Source organism: Onychomys torridus, chromosome 23, assembly GCF_903995425.1.
Source record: "Onychomys torridus chromosome 23, mOncTor1.1, whole genome shotgun sequence".
NCBI lineage: Eukaryota > Metazoa > Chordata > Mammalia > Rodentia > Cricetidae > Onychomys > Onychomys torridus.
The window spans coordinates 55928811-55950223 of record NC_050465.1 but is presented as its reverse complement, the minus strand read 5'-3'; the positions used below and the strand labels follow the sequence as shown (position 1 = coordinate 55950223).

Here is a 21413-nt window from a genome sequence, read left to right as displayed (position 1 = left end):
GAAATTAATCCTCATTTGTATGACTGGAGAGTAACTAGCCATTCATAATTTATGTAAATGCATTCTGTGGGGTTTATTCCAATAGGAAAAGAGTTTTCCTGGAAACAGAAGAAAAGGTGAACGGGGCTATTAAAATACTTAACAAACACCTTTGCATTTAACAACTCCCATCTCGGTCTCTGGGGCCTTGCCATTCTACATTTATAATCAAACCTGCAAGGTGTTTGAAAATGTTGATCTTAATTCTGTGTCCATACTTCTCTTTTAAATTTTCATTTTTAAAAAAAATAACCAGGCAGTGGTTGGCACACGCCTTTAGTCCTAGCACTCAGGAGGCAGAGGCAGGTGGATCTCTGTGAGTTCGAGGCCGGCCTGGTCTATAAAGTGAGTTCCAGGACAGCCAGGGCTACACAGAGAAACCCTGTCTCAAAACAAAAACAAAACAGAAAATAAAATAAAATAACAAGTATATGTGTGTGGGAGGGATGGGTATATACGTAGATGCTGGAAACTGAATGTAGGTCCTCTGCAAGAGCAGTATTTGATCTTAACTGTTGAACCTTGTCTCTGGTCCTTGCATTAAAAAAAAAAAATCAGTATTTTCACTAAAAAATTGATGATGTTGTCAGGATACTAAGAGAATACGAAGCACACTTTTGTTGTAATTCATTTTTGTTGTAATTCCTGCTTCTGGTTGTTAAGTTCCAAATGTCTGTAGCATTATTATTCTGAATGATCCATCACATGCTTGAGGGATGGGTCTTTAGAACTTGTAGCATGTCTTAAGAGAGTCAGAATCTCTAATTGCATCGAAAAGTAATTTTCCACTCTTGTGAAATAATTCGGCATGAAGCTACTTTGAGATTACCCCTGTAGTTTCATCTTTGTTCATAAGGATACAGAAACAGAACGACTACTTACTGGTTTGCGGTGAGCAGTTGTGTATTTTTAAAGGGATTTTGATATGATATGATATGATATGATATGATGAAACGATAACAGGTCATAAAAACCAAAAAAAAAAAAAAAAAATGGAAAGGGACTTATTTGAGGTCACCTGGCCCCTTGTTTTACTCACATTTGAGTGGCAGGTCCTTGCCAGAAATTCAGGCTCTCGCCCAATGTTGGACCTGGAGAATCACCACGCCCTCGTTATCGGGTCCTGGTGACTTGGTGTTGCACGTTACTGATTATGAAGCCGTGATGTTCAGCTTCTCAGTCGATGAAGGAACCCGGGCTACATTCTCCACCCACTTGCCGGTTAGACCAAAGTTCTGGTGAAAATGCTTGTGCGTCTGCAGTCCTGGCCAATGCCTACAAGCCTAAGGTTTTGAATGTCGTGTTGGTTACTTTACAGTGCAGCCTACGCGATCCATTCCACCGTACAACACCGAGGTGACAGAGACCACCATCGTGATCACCTGGACTCCCGCTCCAAGGATTGGCTTCAAGGTGAGTCGAACATGTGTCTCTCGTGGTAGAGCCCAGAGGTGCCTTCCCATTTCTGCTTGTGGGAGAAACAGCCGCATGCTAGAGATGTGGATTTTGTTAAACCCTATGGTCATACACCAGGACCTTGTGAGAGCAAGGCCTTGCCTGCGGCTTTGTTTTTATTTTTTTATTATTATTTTTTACTCTTTTGCAAAGGAAGAAAGCCATTAGCATGGGACTATAGTGCTTGTTGTTTTGTTTTCTGTCCATCCCCCCCAGGGAACTCCATTTTAAAAATAAAAGTATAGGAGAACTTCATTTGATGGGTTGCTCTAAATGGGTGTCAGGAAGCTTACAGAAGCCAATTTGGGGAGACCAATTAAACTTAGAGTCACTTCAAAATCACATTTTTATCCAATCAGTTTCCTCTCAACTTGTTCCAAGCCCTGTGGGTGAATTTCTTAATAGGAGTTAAAATTGAGGTCTTCGTTTTAGATTTCTGGAGTCATGTTCTTTCAAGTAATGATACCAGGGAAATGATGAATACAAATGAATATCTTTTAAGGAATCCATCCTTTGGCATTCAAAGGATGAAAAAAGAAATGTTTATTATGCCTGGAAATCAAAGCCTGATAGTTTAAAAGGAAGGAAAAAAAAAAAATAGATCGAAGGTCACTTTATTTTTTAGTATGCAAATAGCCACCCTGATAGCCATGCTACTGAAATGGAGGAACTCCTTAGGAAGACCACCAATGCACCTTTTTAGTTTCCCTTAATAATGCCATTCAGAGTTTTAGAAGCCATAGAGAATATGATGAATTTCTCTTGAGTTGAATACTGTTTGATAGTATTACCTAGGCTTTTGAAGTTGTGAACACACTTCTTCATGGGAATGTGTTTTTCATTTCCAAGTGTCAGAGTAATAACTAGAAAGTTAACTGTATGTGAGTAACTCATTAAAGGCAGAGCCTAGGGGATTTCTTCCCTGTGTACTGCTGGTACGTACCAGAAGGGTCTTCGTCAAACAGCTGTAATGACATTTCTCTGGAACTTTCTATTATAAATGTCCCTGGTGCCTAAGGAAGACACTCTGCAGTTAATTGCAAAAATAACTAAAGTGAGCCCCCAACTTGTTACCCATCCAATAAAAAGCACAGTGTGGATTTTTCAAGGAGGTCTCATGATGTTGGTGTACCTGCAAGCTCTTGGGAGCTCAGCGATGTTCATCCTTCATGCTGATTTTGCTTCCCTCCATCCAGCTGGGTGTTCGACCAAGCGAGGGAGGCGAAGCACCCCGAGAAGTCACTTCGGAATCGGGAAGCATCGTTGTGTCTGGCTTGACTCCAGGCGTAGAATACACTTACACAATCCAAGTCCTGAGAGATGGCCAGGAGAGGGATGCACCAATTGTCAACAGGGTGGTGACACGTAAGCAGACCTTTCCTCCTCCTTCTAACTTTTTAAACTGTTTAAAAAGACTACCAAAGCCAGGTGTGATAGTGCATGCCTTCAGTCCTATGCTTGGGAGGTGAAGAAGAACGAGGATTGGGAGTTCGAGGCCAGCCTCACATACATCAAAAGCTGGAGGCTGAAGAGCTAGTTGTCATAATACACACCTCTAATTCCAGCAGTGTAGGAGGCAGAAAGAGGCAGATAGCAGAGGGTTTGAGGCTAGCCTGGTCTGCATAGTGAGTTCTAGGCCAACCAGGACTGCACAGTGAGAGCCTGTCTCAAAAAAAGGCAACAGATTCCTCTAATTCTTCTGATACTAGTGCCACAGTTTGCTTATGAGAACAGGAGAAGAATCCATCCCCTAGCTACATCATCAATGTCTTCAGAATTTGATGTCGCCAGCTTAACTGGCGTCATGTCATCCGCAGCATTGGCATTGGACATGTTCCTTCCATGTCAAAAGTCTTCCAAACAGGCAAGATGAAGCAATTTCAGTAGTGGTACAATAGCGTTCATCTTAAAAACAATCCTCTATTAGAGGGTCACTGTCGCTGTGTGTTTATAGTATACTTTCTCTATTCTTTTTTTTTTTTTTTTTTTTTTTTTTTTTTAAGAGACAGGGTTTCTCTGTGTAGCTTTGAGCCTTTCCTGGAACTCACTTGGTAGCCCAGGCTGGCCTCAAACTCACAGAGATCCGCCTGGCTCTGCCTCCCGAGTGCTGGGGTTAAAGGCGTGCACCGCGGCCACCACCACCACCTGGCTACTTTCTCTAGTCTTACTGATCATGGAGGGGAAGGGATAAAAGAGAGAGGGAAAAAAGAAAAAGAGGCAGTAAAGGAAATGGTTCAGAAACCCAATGTGTTCTGTTCGCTTTCACTTTTCACTTTTCTTCTCTCTGTAGCGCTGTCTCCGCCAACGAACCTGCACCTGGAGTCAAACCCCGACACTGGAGTCCTCACCGTCTCCTGGGAGAGGAGCACCACCCCAGGTGAGCACAGGGTGGACCTGAGGGCACGTGTGTGCAATTTCTCCAAGACAGACTCCATTCAGAGAAAGAGAGAAACCAGCGGCTCAGCTCGCTCTCCACGAGGGATACAGCAGTATAAGAGTTCATGAAACACACAGGGTGTTCACCACATGTAAACGTGTCCACATATTTTCTCATGTCTCAGGAATGAGAGCAGTCAAGTGTGAGGCTGTGGGAGAAAAGACAGGTAGAACCAAGACTTTGTTCAGTACGTTAAAAAAATTCCCAAACAAGCTGGAGAGATGCTCTTCCAGAGGACCTGGGTTCAGTTCCCAGCACCCACATGGCAGCTCCCAACTGTCTGTAACTCCAGTTCCAGGGGACCCAACACCCTCACACAGACATACATGTAGGCAAAACACCAATGCACAAAAAATCAATAATTAAAAAAAGAACACGAACAAATGGCTAAAACCATAGCACATAATTTCTCTGGTGTGAGTTACCGTCAATCTTAAATAGACGCTTCATTGGAGTTTGATAAAGCTCTTGGTATGGCTGCAGGATTCACAGTGATTCTGATGTCTACAGCTGCCCAGCCCATTACATAAAATGGTGTTGTGCTCGCTTCTAACCGATGACACATTGCTCATGTACTTCATATCGTCTATAGACTGCTTATCGCCTAATATGCAGCCAATGCTGTGGAGGTAGTTGTCCTACTGGGTTATTTAGGGAACAATCACAAGACAGTGTATGCACAGTACAGACGCAAATTGTTTTCAAATGTCTTAATCCATGCCAGTTCCATTCACAGATGGGTGACTTATGGATAGGTGATGAACTGCACTACACAATGTAAGCGAGGCGGGGTTTGAGTGTGTAATAACGCTTGCTGTACAAGCATGAGGACATTCATCCCCAGCACCTACACACAAAGCTGGGCATGGCTGCACGAACACCTATAATCCTGTTCTGGAGGAGGGAGAGGAGGAGTAGGTAAGAGGAATATTGGGGTTTGGCAGCCTGGCTCCAAGTCCAGTGAGAACCTGACTCAAGGGAATAAAATGGAGCATGATAGCAAATGAAGTTGTAAACATGTTCACACATACTAAAATGTATTGGGGGCTGGTGAGATGGTTCAGTGGGGGGAGTCTCCTGTTGCCAAGTCTTCTGACATGTGAGTTTTGATCCCCTGGACTCACATAATAGAAGGGAGGAACTGAGTCTTGAAAGCTGTCTTATGATGTCCACAGGCGGGACATGGCACATGTGTACTCGTACATACACACACTCAACAAATAAATGTAATAATTCCTGTACACACATGCACATGCTAGATAGCCATCAGGGCAAGTGGCTTGCTACTAACCCTTACTGAGGTCAGCCCCTGGGACCCATGTGGTGGAAGTTGAGAACTGCCGTGTGTGTGTGTGTGTGTGTGTGTGTGTGTGTGTGTGTGTGTGTGTGTGTTGTGTGTTTATGTGTGCCATGGGGATGTGCAGCATGCCAGTGCACATGCACGCACAAAGTAAATAATTGTAATAAAAATAAACAGAATTAGTAGTAATAAAAAGGATTTATAAAATCATAAGATGTATGAAGTCTAACACTATTCAGAAGAATATTAACTTAAGATATAATTCTATGATTAAATAATGAGCATGGGGGAGACCACTGCTGAGACAACATGATACTCATTATTGAGAACATTCTAAATTGAAGCAAACTGATTAGAGCTCTCCTTAATCAGAGAAATACATTTGGTTTATTATTTAACTGTTTTTAATTTTACTGGTATTGGTAACATTTTTATAAAAGTGAAACTGTTATACCAACCCTTGGGCTGAGGCAGGAGGATTAACACGAGTTCAAGGCCAGCCTGGTATACATAGTGAGTCTTAATGCTAGGCCAAGCCACAGAGCGGGCCCTGTCTCAACAAAAACAAGACAAAACTGTATCTGTGTATATATGTTATACACACACATACATGTGTACATATAATTTTAAAGTACCTTTGTATGGTGTATGCATGTCCACATGCATTTTCATCCATGTAAGTTCAGGTGGGCACTGTGTGTGTATGAAGGTCAGAGGATGACACCTTCAGTGTACATGACTGCCTTCCATCTTGTTTGAGATGGGGGAATAGAGAAGGCGGCTGATAGCGTCTGAGGATTCTCCTGTCTCCAGTTCCCAGCTCTCCACAGCAGCATAGGGATTACACACACATGCCATGGGGTCTAGCTTTATATGGATCCTAGGGATGTGAATGTCAGGTCCTCATGATTGCATGGCAAACACCTAACCCACTGAGCCAATTTTTTAGTCTGCAATTTGTAGAAATAATTTCTTGAACAGTTCTTAGCCTTGTCTGAGCATATGTGTCAGGTGATTATAAACATGTGTGTTTATAATCACACAAAAATAAAACTAGCTTGAAATGTTCCTTTAAATCTCACTTCAAAGTAGACTGAATCTCACATGAAGTTTCCTGTCTCAATGTATGGTATAATGTGACTGTCTCAATGTATGGTATAATGTGACAGTTAACACCGTTTCCAGGTAAGTTACCTCGGGTTGGAAACGTGAAGCTGACAAGTCCCTTGCTTCTTGGCGGCTGGGTCATTAATCTCTGGTCTCAAGGGCCTGCCCATTCAGATGGTCAGGAGCAAAGGAAATGACCTAAATGTTATTGACCTCCCATCCCATGGGGGCTTCCTAGCACATACCGCTAATGTTTACCTATTCCCCACTGACAGAATATACCTTCGTTTCCTGTCCTTAGTGAGTCAACATTGTGATGTTCCTCCCAACACGGACCTGCAGCGCTGGCCACCACTAGATTTATTGCTGTCTCCTTTCCTTCAACACTTCATTGTCCCATTTTTATAATTCTGACGTCTTCTGTGATTAATACTCCTGTTCAAGGATGAGCATCTGTACTTCCGTTTTCCATCCGCTCTGCTCCCCCCCATTCTCTTCCTGAAAGTCTCATGCGTAGATCTGAACCTTTACACTCTTTGGAGAATTTTCTTAGGTGGAAATGGATCCCATAGTAGTAAAAAAGAGAATATTTATTCCTCAGCTTTCCTTCAGGACACCCATTAAGGAAAAGCAGAATGGCGTGTGGAAAGGAGGCTGGAATTTGGAGACAGGAAAGTCTCAGCTCATCCCTTCTCTTTCTGAGACTGCCTTATCTTTGTTAAAGTTCTCATACTTTTATTTTGTAATAACACATTTGTACATATGTAAGATCGTCCAGTGGATATGACGTACAATGATCAAGCTTAGCCTTCCCATCTCAAACATTCATTGCTATGTGCTGGAGAGACCCTCAGACTTGTCTAGTTATTTTCAAATGCCTCCTAAATTGCTGTGGACTAGTCTTCACTCTGCAGAGTTGGAGAAGATTAAAACTAATTCCCCCTTTCTGACTGTTGGTGCAAGTCATTGGCTTGTCCCTTTCTCCCACCCGTTACTCTATGGGTCCATCACGGGTGTGTCGTTTAATATACTCTGCTTCATAAATGTTCTGTATGGTAACTTCCTCTCCCTTTTCACTCCAGATATCACTGGCTACAGAATAACCACGACCCCTACAAACGGGCAGCAGGGGAGCTCTCTGGAAGAAGTGGTCCATGCCGACCAGAGCTCCTGCACTTTCGATAACCTGAATCCTGGCCTGGAATACAATGTCAGTGTTTACACTGTCAAAGATGATAAGGAAAGTGCCCCTGTCTCTGATACCATCATCCCAGGTAATAGAAAAATAAGCTGTTACCCTCAGAGTGGCAGTTTCAGTAGCAGTGGGTATTAGCATCTTAATCCCAGATAGCGGAGAGTGGCAGACAGAGTTGGGATTTAATGCCAGCCTCCCAGTGTGCTCTCCTAAACCACGAAGCCAAAGCAACTGTTTGGATGAAGGCTTTTGCTGTTGCCTCTGCTTCACTATCTGTGCTTCCCCGGGATGCTGTTTGTTGCCATGGGTATGTGACGGGCTCAGCCACGGCATTAACACTGTACTGTTTGCTCACGTGGAAAGATTACTAAACAGTGTCGTGTGTCTGTACCCTGTGCTGACAGGCTAAAAGTAATGTGGTAAATGCATCCCGTTGGGACGTTTGTGCCCAATTTTACAATCCATGTCCACCTCCAACACTTACGTAGAAAACAGTTTTTGTCTCCATCTGTGAGCACTGCAATACACTTGGATGACAGTCCAATTCTTCACCTTGCAGCTTCAAATCCTTTTTAAAATTGGAGGTGGGGTGAGAAAGCAAGGAAGAAATAAAGGCCACGCTATAGGGTTTCCTTCCTTCCTTCCTTCCTTCTGAACTGAAAAACCCCATCACAAAGGCCTATCTAGGGATAGGTTCATTGTTTGCCCCAAGTCTTTGGTGGAATAAAAGTACTGGGCAGACTCTGTCCCCCTCTGCAGTATTTTAGTATGCATTTATGAATACTAATCAAATTACATGAATTAAAATGTTGGCAGTGGCATGGGCTCAGAGCTGGCTGGCCTTGGGCTGACCATGCTTTTGAGTGGCGCATTCAGAATATAACATTAATACGATGGCCACAACGCTGTCATGAGTTTTGAATGTGGAAAACAAATCAATTAACCAGCCATTTTTTTTAAAAGTCTTCTACTTTGTAAGATTTTATTTTCTTACTAAAGCTTTACTCTGCCTCAAAGTCGCTGGTATCTCTTGCAGATATTATGTCTTAAGTTCTGAGAATGGTTTTGACATTGTAAATGTGTTTATGATTTTTTTTTTTAAGTAACTTGAGAAGTTAAAACTGTACCATTCAGGGACATTTTCTAAATGCAAGAAAGTCCCTAAAAGAATGTGGTACATTAGCCTGCCTTATTCTCCTAGGGAAGCAAATTATTCACAATGCTTGGGAAGTCTTTCAAATAATTTGCATATTACCATCATTGCTTTACGATTCTGTCAATTTTACTGCTGGTCACCTGATGTGTACACTGCTTTATTTATTTTTTTGCCTCTACCTTCCTTTTGCCTCTTCTCTGCTTTGTAACTCAATAGAGGTGCCCCAGCTCACTGACTTAAGCTTTGTTGATATAACCGATTCAACCATCGGCCTGCGGTGGACCCCGCTAAACTCATCCACCATTATTGGGTACCGCATCACAGTAGTTGCGACAGGAGAAGGGATCCCTATTTTTGAAGATTTTGTGGACTCCTCAGTAGGATACTACACAGTGACGGGGCTGGAACCCGGCATTGACTATGACATCAGCGTTACCACTCTCATTAATGGCGGAGAGAGCGCCCCTACCACATTGACACAGCAAACGGGTGAATCTTGAACTCTTCTGTGTTTGAGACGTGGATGGTGTTGCATGCTGCTCAGTCACTCTGGTTAAACCTGGATGTTTCCAAGGAGAAGCCAGATTGGCCACAGAGATGAAGATGGGGTGTATTCAGGGATAAGGAACACATTCCCCTAATGGAAAACATATATAAGCAGTCTTAGGTACTTTCATTCAAATCACAAGCCGATGTCAAGCTAGAGAAATCTAGATAGCTGATCTGTGAAATACAAAGTAGGTACAGTTTGCCGACCTTGAGTTGTTTGGTTTTTTTTTTTTTTTAAAGTATGAATACTAAGCTGAATGGTGAGCACTGGTTAATACTAAGACACACTTCCAAAAATGTGCCACTGTGTGTCTCCCACCTTTTGACAAGCTCCCACACTCCTTTGTAGCTAGTAAAACATCCATCAAAAATTAGGGTGGAACGGAAGGGGGGTTTAGAGGTAGGAAGACATGAAGCGTAGGGCCTCCTAGATAGCGTGCTACGCCAGGTGAAGAAACTCCTCTTTAACCATAGTCTGGAGACCAGCATGCAACATCGGAAAGGTTCTCTGCCCTGCATGGTAAGAAACATGCTGAGAACCCCTGTGCATGAATCCCCTCACTTGTAAGTAGAGTTCACTGAGTGGAATTATGGCAATGCGGTAGTGTGTAGAGATGTCACTGCGGGGAGATGGAGGACCCCTTGTCTTTTTTGTCTGTGTGCATGTGTTTCTTTGGAAAGTACTGCTATGTCTCTTTGCTGTGTGGCAACTTAAGCCTCTTCAGCCTGGGATAAAAATCTTTAGTGGTATTAATGTACTCAAAACAAAACAAAACAAAACAAAACCCAAAATAAAATAAAACAACAACAAAAAAACCTATTTGAAAACAGGTTAAAATTATTAATATTCTTTAAAATGCATGGATGAAGGCGGAAAGGTGAAAGGAGCCTAACAGTATTCTGTATAGTATTTTTTTAACAGTAGTATATCATGATTTAGATTAGATTTGGAGTAGACTATTTGCATGATTATGACTGTTTTCTTTTGTGCATGAAATACTGGTTTTTACCTTTTCAGCTATTTTGTTAGCATTGACTTTTAATCTTCCTTCTTATTTGAAATCAGCTGTCCCTCCTCCCACTGATCTGCGATTCACCAATATTGGTCCAGACACTATGCGTGTTACTTGGGCCCCACCTCCATCCATCGAGCTAACCAACCTCTTGGTGCGCTACTCACCCGTGAAAAATGAGGAGGATGTGGCCGAGCTGTCAATTTCGCCTTCAGACAATGCAGTGGTTCTAACAAGTAAGCTCCCAAACGGACACATTCCATATGCTCACCAGGAGCAAAACAGACAGATTCTGAATTCTCGAGGAGAGCTGTAACAACACAGCCCACCATCCAGGCTTGCCAGGCAGCTCTGTAAATTGTGGAAGATGTAATGTTTCTGCTGGTATAACAAACATTTTCTCTCCACAAATCATAGTGGAAAAATCATCAGTGAAGTCCAAGGCTTCAAACACATTCCACTACCACATGCGTGTGCAAAAATAAGTGACTAGCACATGTATTCTGTAACCAAGGAAAGGATAAGAAAGATGGTGTCAATGCGTCTCTTGTCTTCTCCTTTTGTGTGTGGCAGCACACAACAGATGATCCTAGAAGACTGGTCACCTGGGCAGAGGAGGGAGTTAAATCAGGGTTTTATGTGGAAAGAGAGAGGGAGAAGGTTAGTTCATAATTCAGATAACATCTGTTGGCAGAATTTCCCAGAAGGTTGAGAGTTTAGAAAACAACTGATGTTAAATAGACTTTTTGTTATTGTTGTTTTTTGTTTTAATGTGCATTAGTGTTTTGCCATGGGAAGTTCCAGGTCCCCTGAAACTGGAGTTACAGACAGTTGTGAGCTGCCATGTGGGTGCTGAGAGTTGAGCCCTGGTCCTCTGGAAGAGCAGTCAGTGCTCTTAACTGCTGAGCCATCTCTCCAGCCCCTAAAATAGACAGTTTAATAGAAATTACCACTTCTGGTTCCTACCATTTAGGAAGAGATACTTTGTATTAAAGAAAGCAAGAGGTTGCAAATTGGTGCTGGGCTTCCAATACACATGTAAGATACAGTATAAGGTTCCACACGAGAGGAAAGTAGTTACATTTAGGTATACTCCTTAATAGTGAGTGGCCAGGAAACATCCTTTCTTGTTCAGATGTGTCTCAGAAAGTGAAATACAAAAAGGCAGCCAGGCATGACTGATCCTGCTTTCTCACTGTGAGGGTCAGAGCATCCAGATACTTGCTTGACTGTGGCCACAGGGCCGAATCAGGCACTGGGTACCACATTACCTAATAAACTAGACCCTGAATCACACGTTGTCTCCAGTTTAGCCTAACCTTGTCACGTGTTAAATGTGTACCTCACGAGTCCTAATGCTGTATTGACGTTAAGGTAACTCTCTCCCCGTTAGAGAAGTCATTACTCCTATATTTTAAAGATTGAGCAGCTTGGTCAAGTGGAGTGAGCCTGGGGGTACTGGGTATGTTTGTTGTCTTGAATACAACATTGGTGGCTCCCCAAGGACACGTGTCAAATTTCATCCAACTGTGCATTTAAATACATGCAACACTGTAGAGCATGGGAGCTGCAGACCGCCTTGTAAGGTTGCTGTGATGGGGAGAGGGTAATGCACAGTCCCACACAAATGTTCCTCAGTTGCCCTTAGTAGATGCGCTTTCACATGGATGGAAGAGGCTTTAACGCGCTATGTCTACACTTGACTGCAATGCATTTATACAGGCAGAACAGAGGGGCTTGAAGAGGTACAGGAAAAGGTGGTCCTTAACTACAGCTATTGCCAGGCATAGATGCTCACTTAGCTACAAAGAGTCTATGGGGCTGACCGCCTGGCTGTTTCATCAGATGGAGTTAGTCCAGGGAGTGCTGTGCTTTCCCATGCTTTCAAGTTTAAAGCACGCCCCGCTTGCCTCCTTAGATCTCCTGCCTGGGACCGAATATTTAGTCAGTGTCTCCAGTGTCTACGAGCAGCATGAGAGCACCCCTCTTCGAGGAAGACAGAAAACGGGTGAGTCATGTTGGCAACCTGCTTATCAAGTAGCTGGCACCCGCCTGTCTTAAACAACAGAAGGGTAGATTGAGTCTAAAAATGCATCTCCACTTTTTATGGTATTGGGACATGACTTAATTGTTTTTTCTCAAGTCAGCATAAAGTAATGGGTTTCACTGTGGTGTTTTCACACCATCTGTTGGTCCTCCTTTTCTGTTGCTCTCCCTGGTCCCCACGCCACCCCTCCTGGCCCCCTTCCTCCCTGCGGGAATGTACAGCCCCTCTCTGCTCTCACGTCACCTTGTCCCATGTCACCTGTATCCTGTGACCCTTTTCCACCCTTCCCTAAGAAGGCGCCCTTTCCTCTCCTCCCACTCTCTCTCTGTTAGGTTCTTGCATGACCTATGCTCCGCACATAAGTGTATATATACATAGATGAAAACTAAATCCATATAACAAAAAAACACGTCGGTGGGGGGAAGGTGGGGGTGGGGGCGGGAGGGGGGAGGACAGGGGAACCCATGGCTGATATGTGAAATTAAAACACAAATATAATCATCATCATCATCATCATCATCATAATAATAATAATAATAATGAACATGTCACTTGTTTTTCTAAGACTAGATTACTTTGTTTAACAATAATTTCTAGTCCCATCCATTTTCCTGTAAACTTCATTTTTCATTATGGAAGAATAATATTCCATTGTGTATATGTATCACATTTTTTCCTTCCTTCCTTCCTTCCTTCCTTCCTTCTTTTTCTTCATTTTTGTGGTTTTTCAAGACAAGGTTTCTTTGAACCAGGCTGGCCTCAAACTCAGAGATCCGCCTGCCTCTGCCTCCCAACTGCTGGGATTAAAGGTCTGAGCCACCAATCCCCAGCTTTGTACCATATTTCCATTGTCTATTCATCTCCTGATGAACCGCTAGGCCGATTGCATTCCCTGGCTCGTGTGGGCATGGATGTGCACGGATCTCTGTGGTAGAACTTGGAAAGCTTTGAGTGTATGCCTAGCAGGGTCATAGCCTTCTGAGAAACTGCCCCACAGACTTCCATGGCGTCTGCACCAGTTCACATTCATATCACCAGGGAAGAAGCAATCCTGTTTCTCTCCATCCCTGCAGCATTTGATGTTGGTTTGATCTTAGCCATTCTGGCTGTGATGAGATGGATTCCCAGAGTAGTTTTTTACATTGCATTTCTCTGATAGTTAAGGACGTTGCTTACTCTCTAAGATTTATTTTGCCAATTTTTTTTTTAAATCACTGATCTTGAAAAGTCAGACCTTACTTATCTTTCAACAATGAATAATTACTAATTTAGCCATTCAGTCCTTATGGTCTTACTCTTTGCTTCCGAAGAGGACTGAAATTAGTTCAGAAACCTTGTCATCTCTCCTTAAAGCAAAGCAAGAAAAGCATGTAAGCATAATACCATATCTCCTTCTCGACAGTGGGTGGACATAGCTTTAAGTCGGTGTCACTGTCCACTGGCTGACCTGTCACTCATTGTCATCTGTATCTTTTTCCTCCTTTTCTAAGTCAACAGGTTTAGTTTTTACTTGCCATGGCAGATTTACAAGGAAGAATTGAATCCAATAAGAAGTAGGTTCTTTCCTAAATGGGAGTTTTTATTTTAATTTTTCCATTAAAAAAAATGCAGCCTTTAATCCCAGCACTTGGAAGGCAGGGTAGTAGAACTCTGAGTTCAAGGCTAATCTGGTCAACATAGCAAGTTTCAGATCAGCCAAGGGCTGTGTAGTGTAACCCTGTCCCCAAATGAAGTACAGTTTCGTCTTAGAATTTGCTGCCAAACAGGAGTTAGGATGTCACAGTTTGGTTTGAGTATATTTTTGATAGAATTAGTGAGTGCTATAACTCAAAACAGAAATTAGCAAGCAATTCCAGAGAGCTCAAATGATTCTGGATGAGATGAACACTACATTGTTAATTTAAAAAAAAAAAAAATCTAGATTTTTGTGCTACAGCCATAGTGCTTTGCCTAGCATGCGTGAGGATCTGAGTTCAATTCCCAGTACTTCAAAAAACAAAAACAAAAACAAAGAAGTACTAATTTCTCACTTAAAAAGGATTATGTGTATTGTAATTTGTCTTTAAGCTTTAGACAGGCTTGTGTTTAGCATCATTGCTACTCTGTTGACCTATCAGTTCCATATGCAACACAGAGAGCAACTTTGAGAGCCTAATACAAGGTTGTTCTGCTTTGAGAACTGCACTGGCACACATACATAACACATATAAAATGTTTGAATGCTGTTCTGGTTGGGTTACTATGGCTGTGATGAAACATTGTGATCAAAAGCAATTTGAAGAGGACAGGGCTTATTTGGCTTATACTTCCACACAGTAGTCTATCACCAAAGGAAGTCAGGACAGGAACTCAAACAGCGCAGGAACCTGGAGGCAGGAATTGATGCAGAAGCCATGGAGGCGTACTGCTTACCGACTTGCTCCCTCTGGCTTGCTCAGCCTGCTTTCTCATAGAACCCAGGACCACCAGCCCAGGGATGGCTCCACTCACAATGGGATGGTCCTTCCCCTGTCAGTCACTAATAAAGAAAAAGCCCTACAGGTTTGCCTATACTCTAATCTTACAGGCACATTTTCTCAATTGAGGTTCCTTCCTCTAAGATGACGTCAGCTTGTGTCATGAGTTAACATGAAGCTACCCAGTACAATGCCAAAACCTTTGAAAATATCAGTGCATAAGAATGGTGTGGAAATGGACTGTAATTAATTGGACATATTGTTTCAATTACTTTGAAAAAGAAAAGATAAATGAGTGTGAGCTGATGTGGTCAACTCTTAGTACCGTATGACAGGGCATGTTGCTTTCCCCCACATCTTCCTCAACGTCTGACCTGGTGGATGTGGTCTTTTGTTCCCCTCCTTGGGTGGGGAAAAAAACAGGTCTTGATTCCCCAACTGGTTTTGACTCTTCTGATATCACTGCAAACTCGTTCACCGTCCACTGGGTGGCCCCTCGGGCTCCCATCACTGGCTACATCATTCGCCATCATGCGGAGCATTCATCTGGAAGACCCAGGCAAGACCGAGTGCCTCCCTCTCGGAATTCTATCACACTCACCAACCTCAATCCTGGGACCGAGTATGTTGTCAGCATTATCGCCGTTAATGGCAGAGAGGAGAGCGCCCCGTTGGTTGGCCAACAGTCAACAGGTAATTTTGTTGTTTGGGTCTGCAAAGAAATTCATTTGTATGGATTTCGTGAAGTTGGGCATAGTCTGTGGAAAAGCTTCCTGTCATCTGAGTTGGCTTTGAAACCGAAAGGGCGGTGACAGCATAGAGCCAGGCATTGGTACATGCTTTTGATCCCAGCACTGGGGAGGCAGAGGCAGGAGGACCTCTGAGGTTGGAGATCAACTTGGTCTACACAGTAAGTTCTAGACCAGCCAGAGCTACGCAATGAGAGAGACTCCATCTCAATAAAAAGGGGAAGGGGGCGGTGACCCTCTTAGAATATATACATTAAAAAGATAACCTTTTTTAACCCTGAGAAATTTTTACCTGATTCAGTTATCTGTGTTTTGGTGTTTTGGCTGGTCAGGTTTTTTTTGTAGTGTTTTGAGACTGTTTCATAGCCCAGACTGACCCAGAACTGGCTCCATAGCCCAGGCTTATCTAAGGTATTCTTGCCTCAACTCATGAGGCACAAGCTAACACTCCCAGCTTGGATGTTTATTGGTTTTTAATAAAGTTTCATTCAAAAACATATTATGGTCCCAAAGTTACTATAAACCTGATTTTCAGTTGGGCTTGGTGGCACAGATCTGTAATCTTAGACACTCAGGAGGCTAGAGCAGGAAGATGGAGAGGTCAAGGCCCTTATAGGCTGCTGTGAGCTCAAAGTTAGCCTGTGCACTTCAGTGAGACCTTGTCTCCAGGCTGTAGTGTATTGGTAGAGTGTGTTGTCTGGCGGGAGTTCAGTCCTCAGTCATTCAGATGTCTATAGGTGTAGATTGATTTTCAGTGACAGTGATTGGGAGACCTGTTACCATGATATCTATATCTTAGCTGCCAATAGGGCTGTGTGTGATCATTACTTCCAAATAGCATATAGTTAATAGTGCATGGGCAAGCACCACTGTAGTTTTTATAACTTCTGTGATTTAAATGATTTTCTAAAGAAAATGTTGAGAAAAGAGAATTCACAATTTTATGACAATTTTAACGGTCCCTTAGCTCCTCCTTTGACTTCTTCATAGTTTTTAATCTTGCTAATTTAATGTCTATATTTTTTGTATGAAGGAATGCAACAGTTATCTAGGAAAAGAGCAAAGAGTGATTCTGAGCTTTCTTTGGAAGTTATGGATGTGAAATTTTCCTATGATTTTTTTTTTCTAGTTTCTGACATCCCGAGGGATCTGGAAGTCATTGCCTCCACCCCAACCAGCCTGCTGATCAGCTGGGAACCTCCTGCTGTCTCGGTGCGCTATTACAGGATCACCTATGGAGAGACAGGTGTGTTCATGAGATCAGGGTCCAGGTGGGGAACTTGGAAACCTGGCAGTGGGTATGGGGTTAAATGCAAGCAGGCCTATTTAAGGAGACCTCTTTTTCTTTTTTTCTGTCCAAAAATACATGGGAACTGTGTATAGTTGATTGTCAAATGAAGTTTAAGAGTTGTTGATATGTTACAGCTACAGGTGGAAAGCAGAGCTGAGGGGAAAAAAGCTTATATATTCACAAATATCATCAGTATTATATTTTCTTCTCTGTGTTCTCTAAAATTAACAAATATTCTGTTAATGCTTTTGAAAAGAATGCAATTTATTCAACTTACGGTTGAGTGAGCCTCATTCTTGTCTCCATTTTTTATTTTAAAAATTAATTAAAAATTAAAAATTTCCTCCTTACCCTTTCCTCCCCCAAACCTCACATGCTTCTCCCCCACCACTTCCTTTTAATTTTCTAGGCCTCTTTTTCTTGTTTCACATGCACATGCACACACACACACACACACACACCCCAAGAGTGTGCACACACTTCCACAAAAATATTTCAAGTACAAGCTACCTAGTCTGTATAGTGTTGCTCATGTATACCTGATTTCAGGGCTAACGACTTGGTATTTTGTAATCAACTAGGAAACTCATTCCTGGGAATTTCTTCACCTTTTGCCTGTTAATCTGCAACTCAGTGATATTTTAGCCCAGGGATGCTAAAATGGCATTAGCCCTATTTTTGTATACTTACCGGGGCTTACCATGTGCATAAATATACCTGTCTGTTCAGTCTGTGTTAGATCAGCACTCCTTAAAAGGCAAGTTGTAAGCAACAGTGATTTCTGTACTCCTTTCAATGTGTTAATCATGTTGGAGTAACTCCTGGCTCCTCAAACTTTCCATGAACCCCTTTCATACAGGCGGAAATAGCCCTGTCCAGGAGTTCACTGTGCCTGGGAGCAAGTCCACAGCCACCATCAACAACATTAAACCTGGAGCAGATTACACCATCACCCTGTACGCTATCACTGGCCGTGGGGACAGTCCAGCCAGCAGCAAGCCAATTTCCATCAATTATCAAACAGGTACAAACTTCCCGTCTGGGGTGACCCGGGGTTGTTTATGAAGCTGGTTATCACAGTATTCTCCCGGGGTATTTCCTTCACTGTGAAATTGATTTTCCTTTAGTTTTGTGTGGTGCTGGGGATCAAACCCAGCATCTCATATATGTTAATCAAGTGCTCTCTCGCTGAACTACACCTTCAGTCCTGATTTATTTGCTTAATAAGACAAAAGCCTGTAGCCAACAACACCTGTAAGTGACAGAGTTTTGAGACAAATGTACAAAGAAGACCCCCAAGGGCAGACATTTTTGTCTTGTGTTTTTACCTGCTACACCTCATGCGTCTGCAGTAGACATAAGACAAGAGAGGGTATTCATAAATACTCCTGTAGAAAAATGACTGGGTGAGTGGACTGAGTAGAGGACAAAGCTCTGCCTGAGATGTGGTATTTTGTTTGTGGAACGAAACAGGCGTGTTGTAAATAGTTGTAATAGTGTCTGGATGCGTGCGTTTCCTTCTTCAAGCTAGCCCTTTATTCTTGTCAAAAGAAGTATCTGCAGGGCATTAATAAAAGCCAACGATCATTTGTATACACAGAAGAACTAAAGACAACTGGCCTGTCCAGTCCTGCCCTCAAACACTGGTTTCTTTTTTCCTTATAGAAATCGACAAGCCATCCCAGATGCAGGTGACCGATGTGCAGGACAACAGCATTAGTGTCCGGTGGCTGCCTTCAAGTTCTCCTGTGACAGGTTACAGAGTGACCACCACTCCCAAAAATGGCCCGGGACCAACAAAAACCAAAACTGCTGGTCCAGGTAAGAAAATCCAGTGTGGCGCCTCTAGCAGGATAAACCCAGAAGGGGCGTGGAAGGTTTCAAGTGTCCTCTATGGTATGTGTTGTGGTGTGCCCATTCATAGATTATACTGCCAGCTCACTTCACAAGGCAAGCTTTAGTGTTTTTGTATTTCTGATTTTGTTTGCTATACTAATGTGGACACACCAGAAAGAGAAGGGCGGACTGACATTCTAGAGCCTGTCTAGATCTGATGTTTTTATTATATAAAATGACTTTCAAGATTATGATCTCAGGCAATTGCTTAAGGTCAATTTAATTTCTTTCATTTTTTTTTCAAGACTACTTCATTAATTTTGGGTTAACATATATATATATATATATAGATAGATAGATAGATAGATAGATCTTAAATTGTATTCTTGAATATGATTTTACTGCACTATGATAAAATTCTTTTTTTTTTTTTTTTTTTGAGATAGAGTTTCATTAAGTCTGTGCTGGCCTTGAATACACTACGTAGCTAAGGTTGACCTTAAATTTCTGATCCTCTTGTCTATACCTCCTAAAAGCTAGTACTATAGGCATACAGTTTACTGTGGTGCTGGATATCAAAGCCTGGGTTTTTTCATGAGAGACAACACTCTACCAATTAAGCTGCATTCCCTAGCCCCAGCATGTAAAAATGTTGTTACCAATGAACAGGTTTCCCCAAGAGGAGACAGGCATCTGACTTACCCAAGAGGAATAGGTATTTCATAATGATTGTGTACATCTGCTTTTCATTAAGCTCTCTCAGGAGTGGCTTGGGTGGTTTTATAGACCTGCAATTGCTTCTCCTTCCTCTGTAGATCAAACAGAAATGACTATTGAAGGTTTGCAACCCACCGTGGAATACGTGGTCAGTGTCTACGCTCAGAATCGGAACGGAGAAAGCCAGCCCCTGGTTGAAACGGCCGTAACCAGTATGTAACCAATGTTTCATTTCTACTTCCAAAGTCCTTTTGTTTTTGGGGTGTCTGGATGCCCCCTGCATGCCTTTTGCCCTTCTATACAGGGAAAGGCGACATGTTAGCTGGGTCATATCTTGAGATGAGTCCTTGGCAAACACTTTGGTTCTTCTTGCCACATAGTGAGCTTGCAGGGGAAACCTTGGTAGTGTTGCCATGAACAGCTGCTCTGCTTTGAACCTTCTTTGCTCAAATAGCCTCAGCAAAATCTCATTTGCCTTTAGCAGATCTATGAAATATTTCTCTAGGACCTCCTTTTTCTATGACTGGGTGGTAAAGTTGAAGTACCCCGTATATTAAATAAATGGGGGAGGGGGCTTGAGAAATATTAAATTGAACATTGGAAATCGAAACTTTACCATTTCCAAGATATAGAAAATCCAGGTCTATGAGACTAACACCACATTGCAAAATCAAATCTTGATGGAATATCTTTAAATTCATAAAAATTTCCTTTGTGGGGACTTTTTGCAGGGTGTATACACACCTCACACACACCTGTGTTTTAATAAGTAATGTGACGATAAATATTCTAAACCACACCCCACAAAGGCTCTTAAGCAAATGTCAAGTAGCTTTCTATTTTAGTAGTGTGATAATTGGAGTTTAATTCATCAAAGAAAATGGCGTCTGCAGAACTGCTTTGCACGGTATAAAAATATGCTTGTTTCACAACTTGGCTTCTCACATAACCTCTTACCATTAATTTGCCTAACAGACATTGATCGCCCTAAAGGACTGGCATTCACTGATGTGGATGTCGATTCCATCAAAATTGCTTGGGAAAGCCCACAGGGGCAAGTTTCCAGGTACAGGGTGACCTACTCAAGCCCTGAGGATGGAATCCATGAGCTTTTCCCTGCACCTGACGGTGAAGAAGACACTGCAGAGCTACAAGGCCTCAGGCCGGGTTCTGAGTACACAGTCAGTGTGGTTGCCTTGCACGATGATATGGAGAGCCAGCCCCTGATTGGAATCCAGTCCACAGGTATACCGTTAACGAACTGCACCACCCGAGTGCTTATGGGAGCAGCGGCTTTATGCCCTGCTGACATTATACTGTACTGGGCTATTGATTCCCATGGTAGGGAGTATAGAAAAATGCCCTCAAACACTTAGGAAAGGCCCTCTTTACTGAGGAATGGTAATGCACAATAGACGTTAAGTGACATTAGTTACCTAAGTCTAGTAAAAAGAAATTTAGAGTAGCTTAGCATATACACACACACACACACACACACACACACACACACACACATATATGTGTGTATATACGTTTGTGTATATATATATATATATTTTATATATTATATATAAATATATATATTTGAAGACCATAAAGTAAGACATTTGAAGACGATACTAAACTATGGATTATTTCCTAAGTGACACACCTCTCTAGCTAACCCCCCACACACATACATACACGAAGGAAAGAAGTCTAGAATCATAGAGCTTTCTCTGAGAAAGGACCGTAAACCAGACAGCTTCTTGCAGCATGGTCTAAGAACAGCCGGGTAATGTCTTCCCTGAGCAGATAGCCTGTGCTGGTGCGTCACTTGCTTGAGGGATTCTGATCTAAACACAGAGGACCGAGTGGGTAGGGCAGGTGCTTCCTCCAATCCTTTGTCCTCCTGTGCTTGACTTCTGAAGCAGGGTTAGAATGCTCAAAGCGTGTGGAAGTGACCGTCTGTGTTACTGCTCTTTCCTGCCTCTGTTGTGAACCAATTTTCTTCTAACGCCGCACCGCCGAGAAAACTTCAAATTTAGCAGTGATATTTGCCATGGGGTCCAAATAAAAGAGACAAT

At 42.5% G+C, this 21413-nt stretch overlaps 1 protein-coding gene across 12 annotated transcripts in view; it reads left to right on the top strand.

Annotated features, from left to right (window-relative positions):
- The window catches only part of Fn1 (fibronectin 1), a 71996-nt gene that overhangs the window by 32244 nt on the left and 18339 nt on the right, over positions 1-21413 (top strand). For 3 of the 12 annotated variants that reach the window (XM_036173041.1, XM_036173047.1, XM_036173042.1), the window contains exons 21-33: positions 1358-1452; positions 2691-2859; positions 3785-3871; positions 7421-7612; positions 8906-9178; positions 10305-10487; positions 12170-12259; positions 15178-15447; positions 16633-16749; positions 17654-17818; positions 18460-18615; positions 19446-19559; positions 20323-20592. In XM_036173041.1, coding sequence (XP_036028934.1) covers positions 1358-1452; positions 2691-2859; positions 3785-3871; positions 7421-7612; positions 8906-9178; positions 10305-10487; positions 12170-12259; positions 15178-15447; positions 16633-16749; positions 17654-17818; positions 18460-18615; positions 19446-19559; positions 20323-20592 — 2181 coding nt within the window. The remainder of the gene's footprint in view (positions 1-1357; positions 1453-2690; positions 2860-3784; positions 3872-7420; positions 7613-8905; positions 9179-10304; positions 10488-12169; positions 12260-15177; positions 15448-16632; positions 16750-17653; positions 17819-18459; positions 18616-19445; positions 19560-20322; positions 20593-21413) is intronic. The other 9 variants (XM_036173052.1, XM_036173046.1, XM_036173044.1 and 6 more) reach the window with 3 other exon arrangements.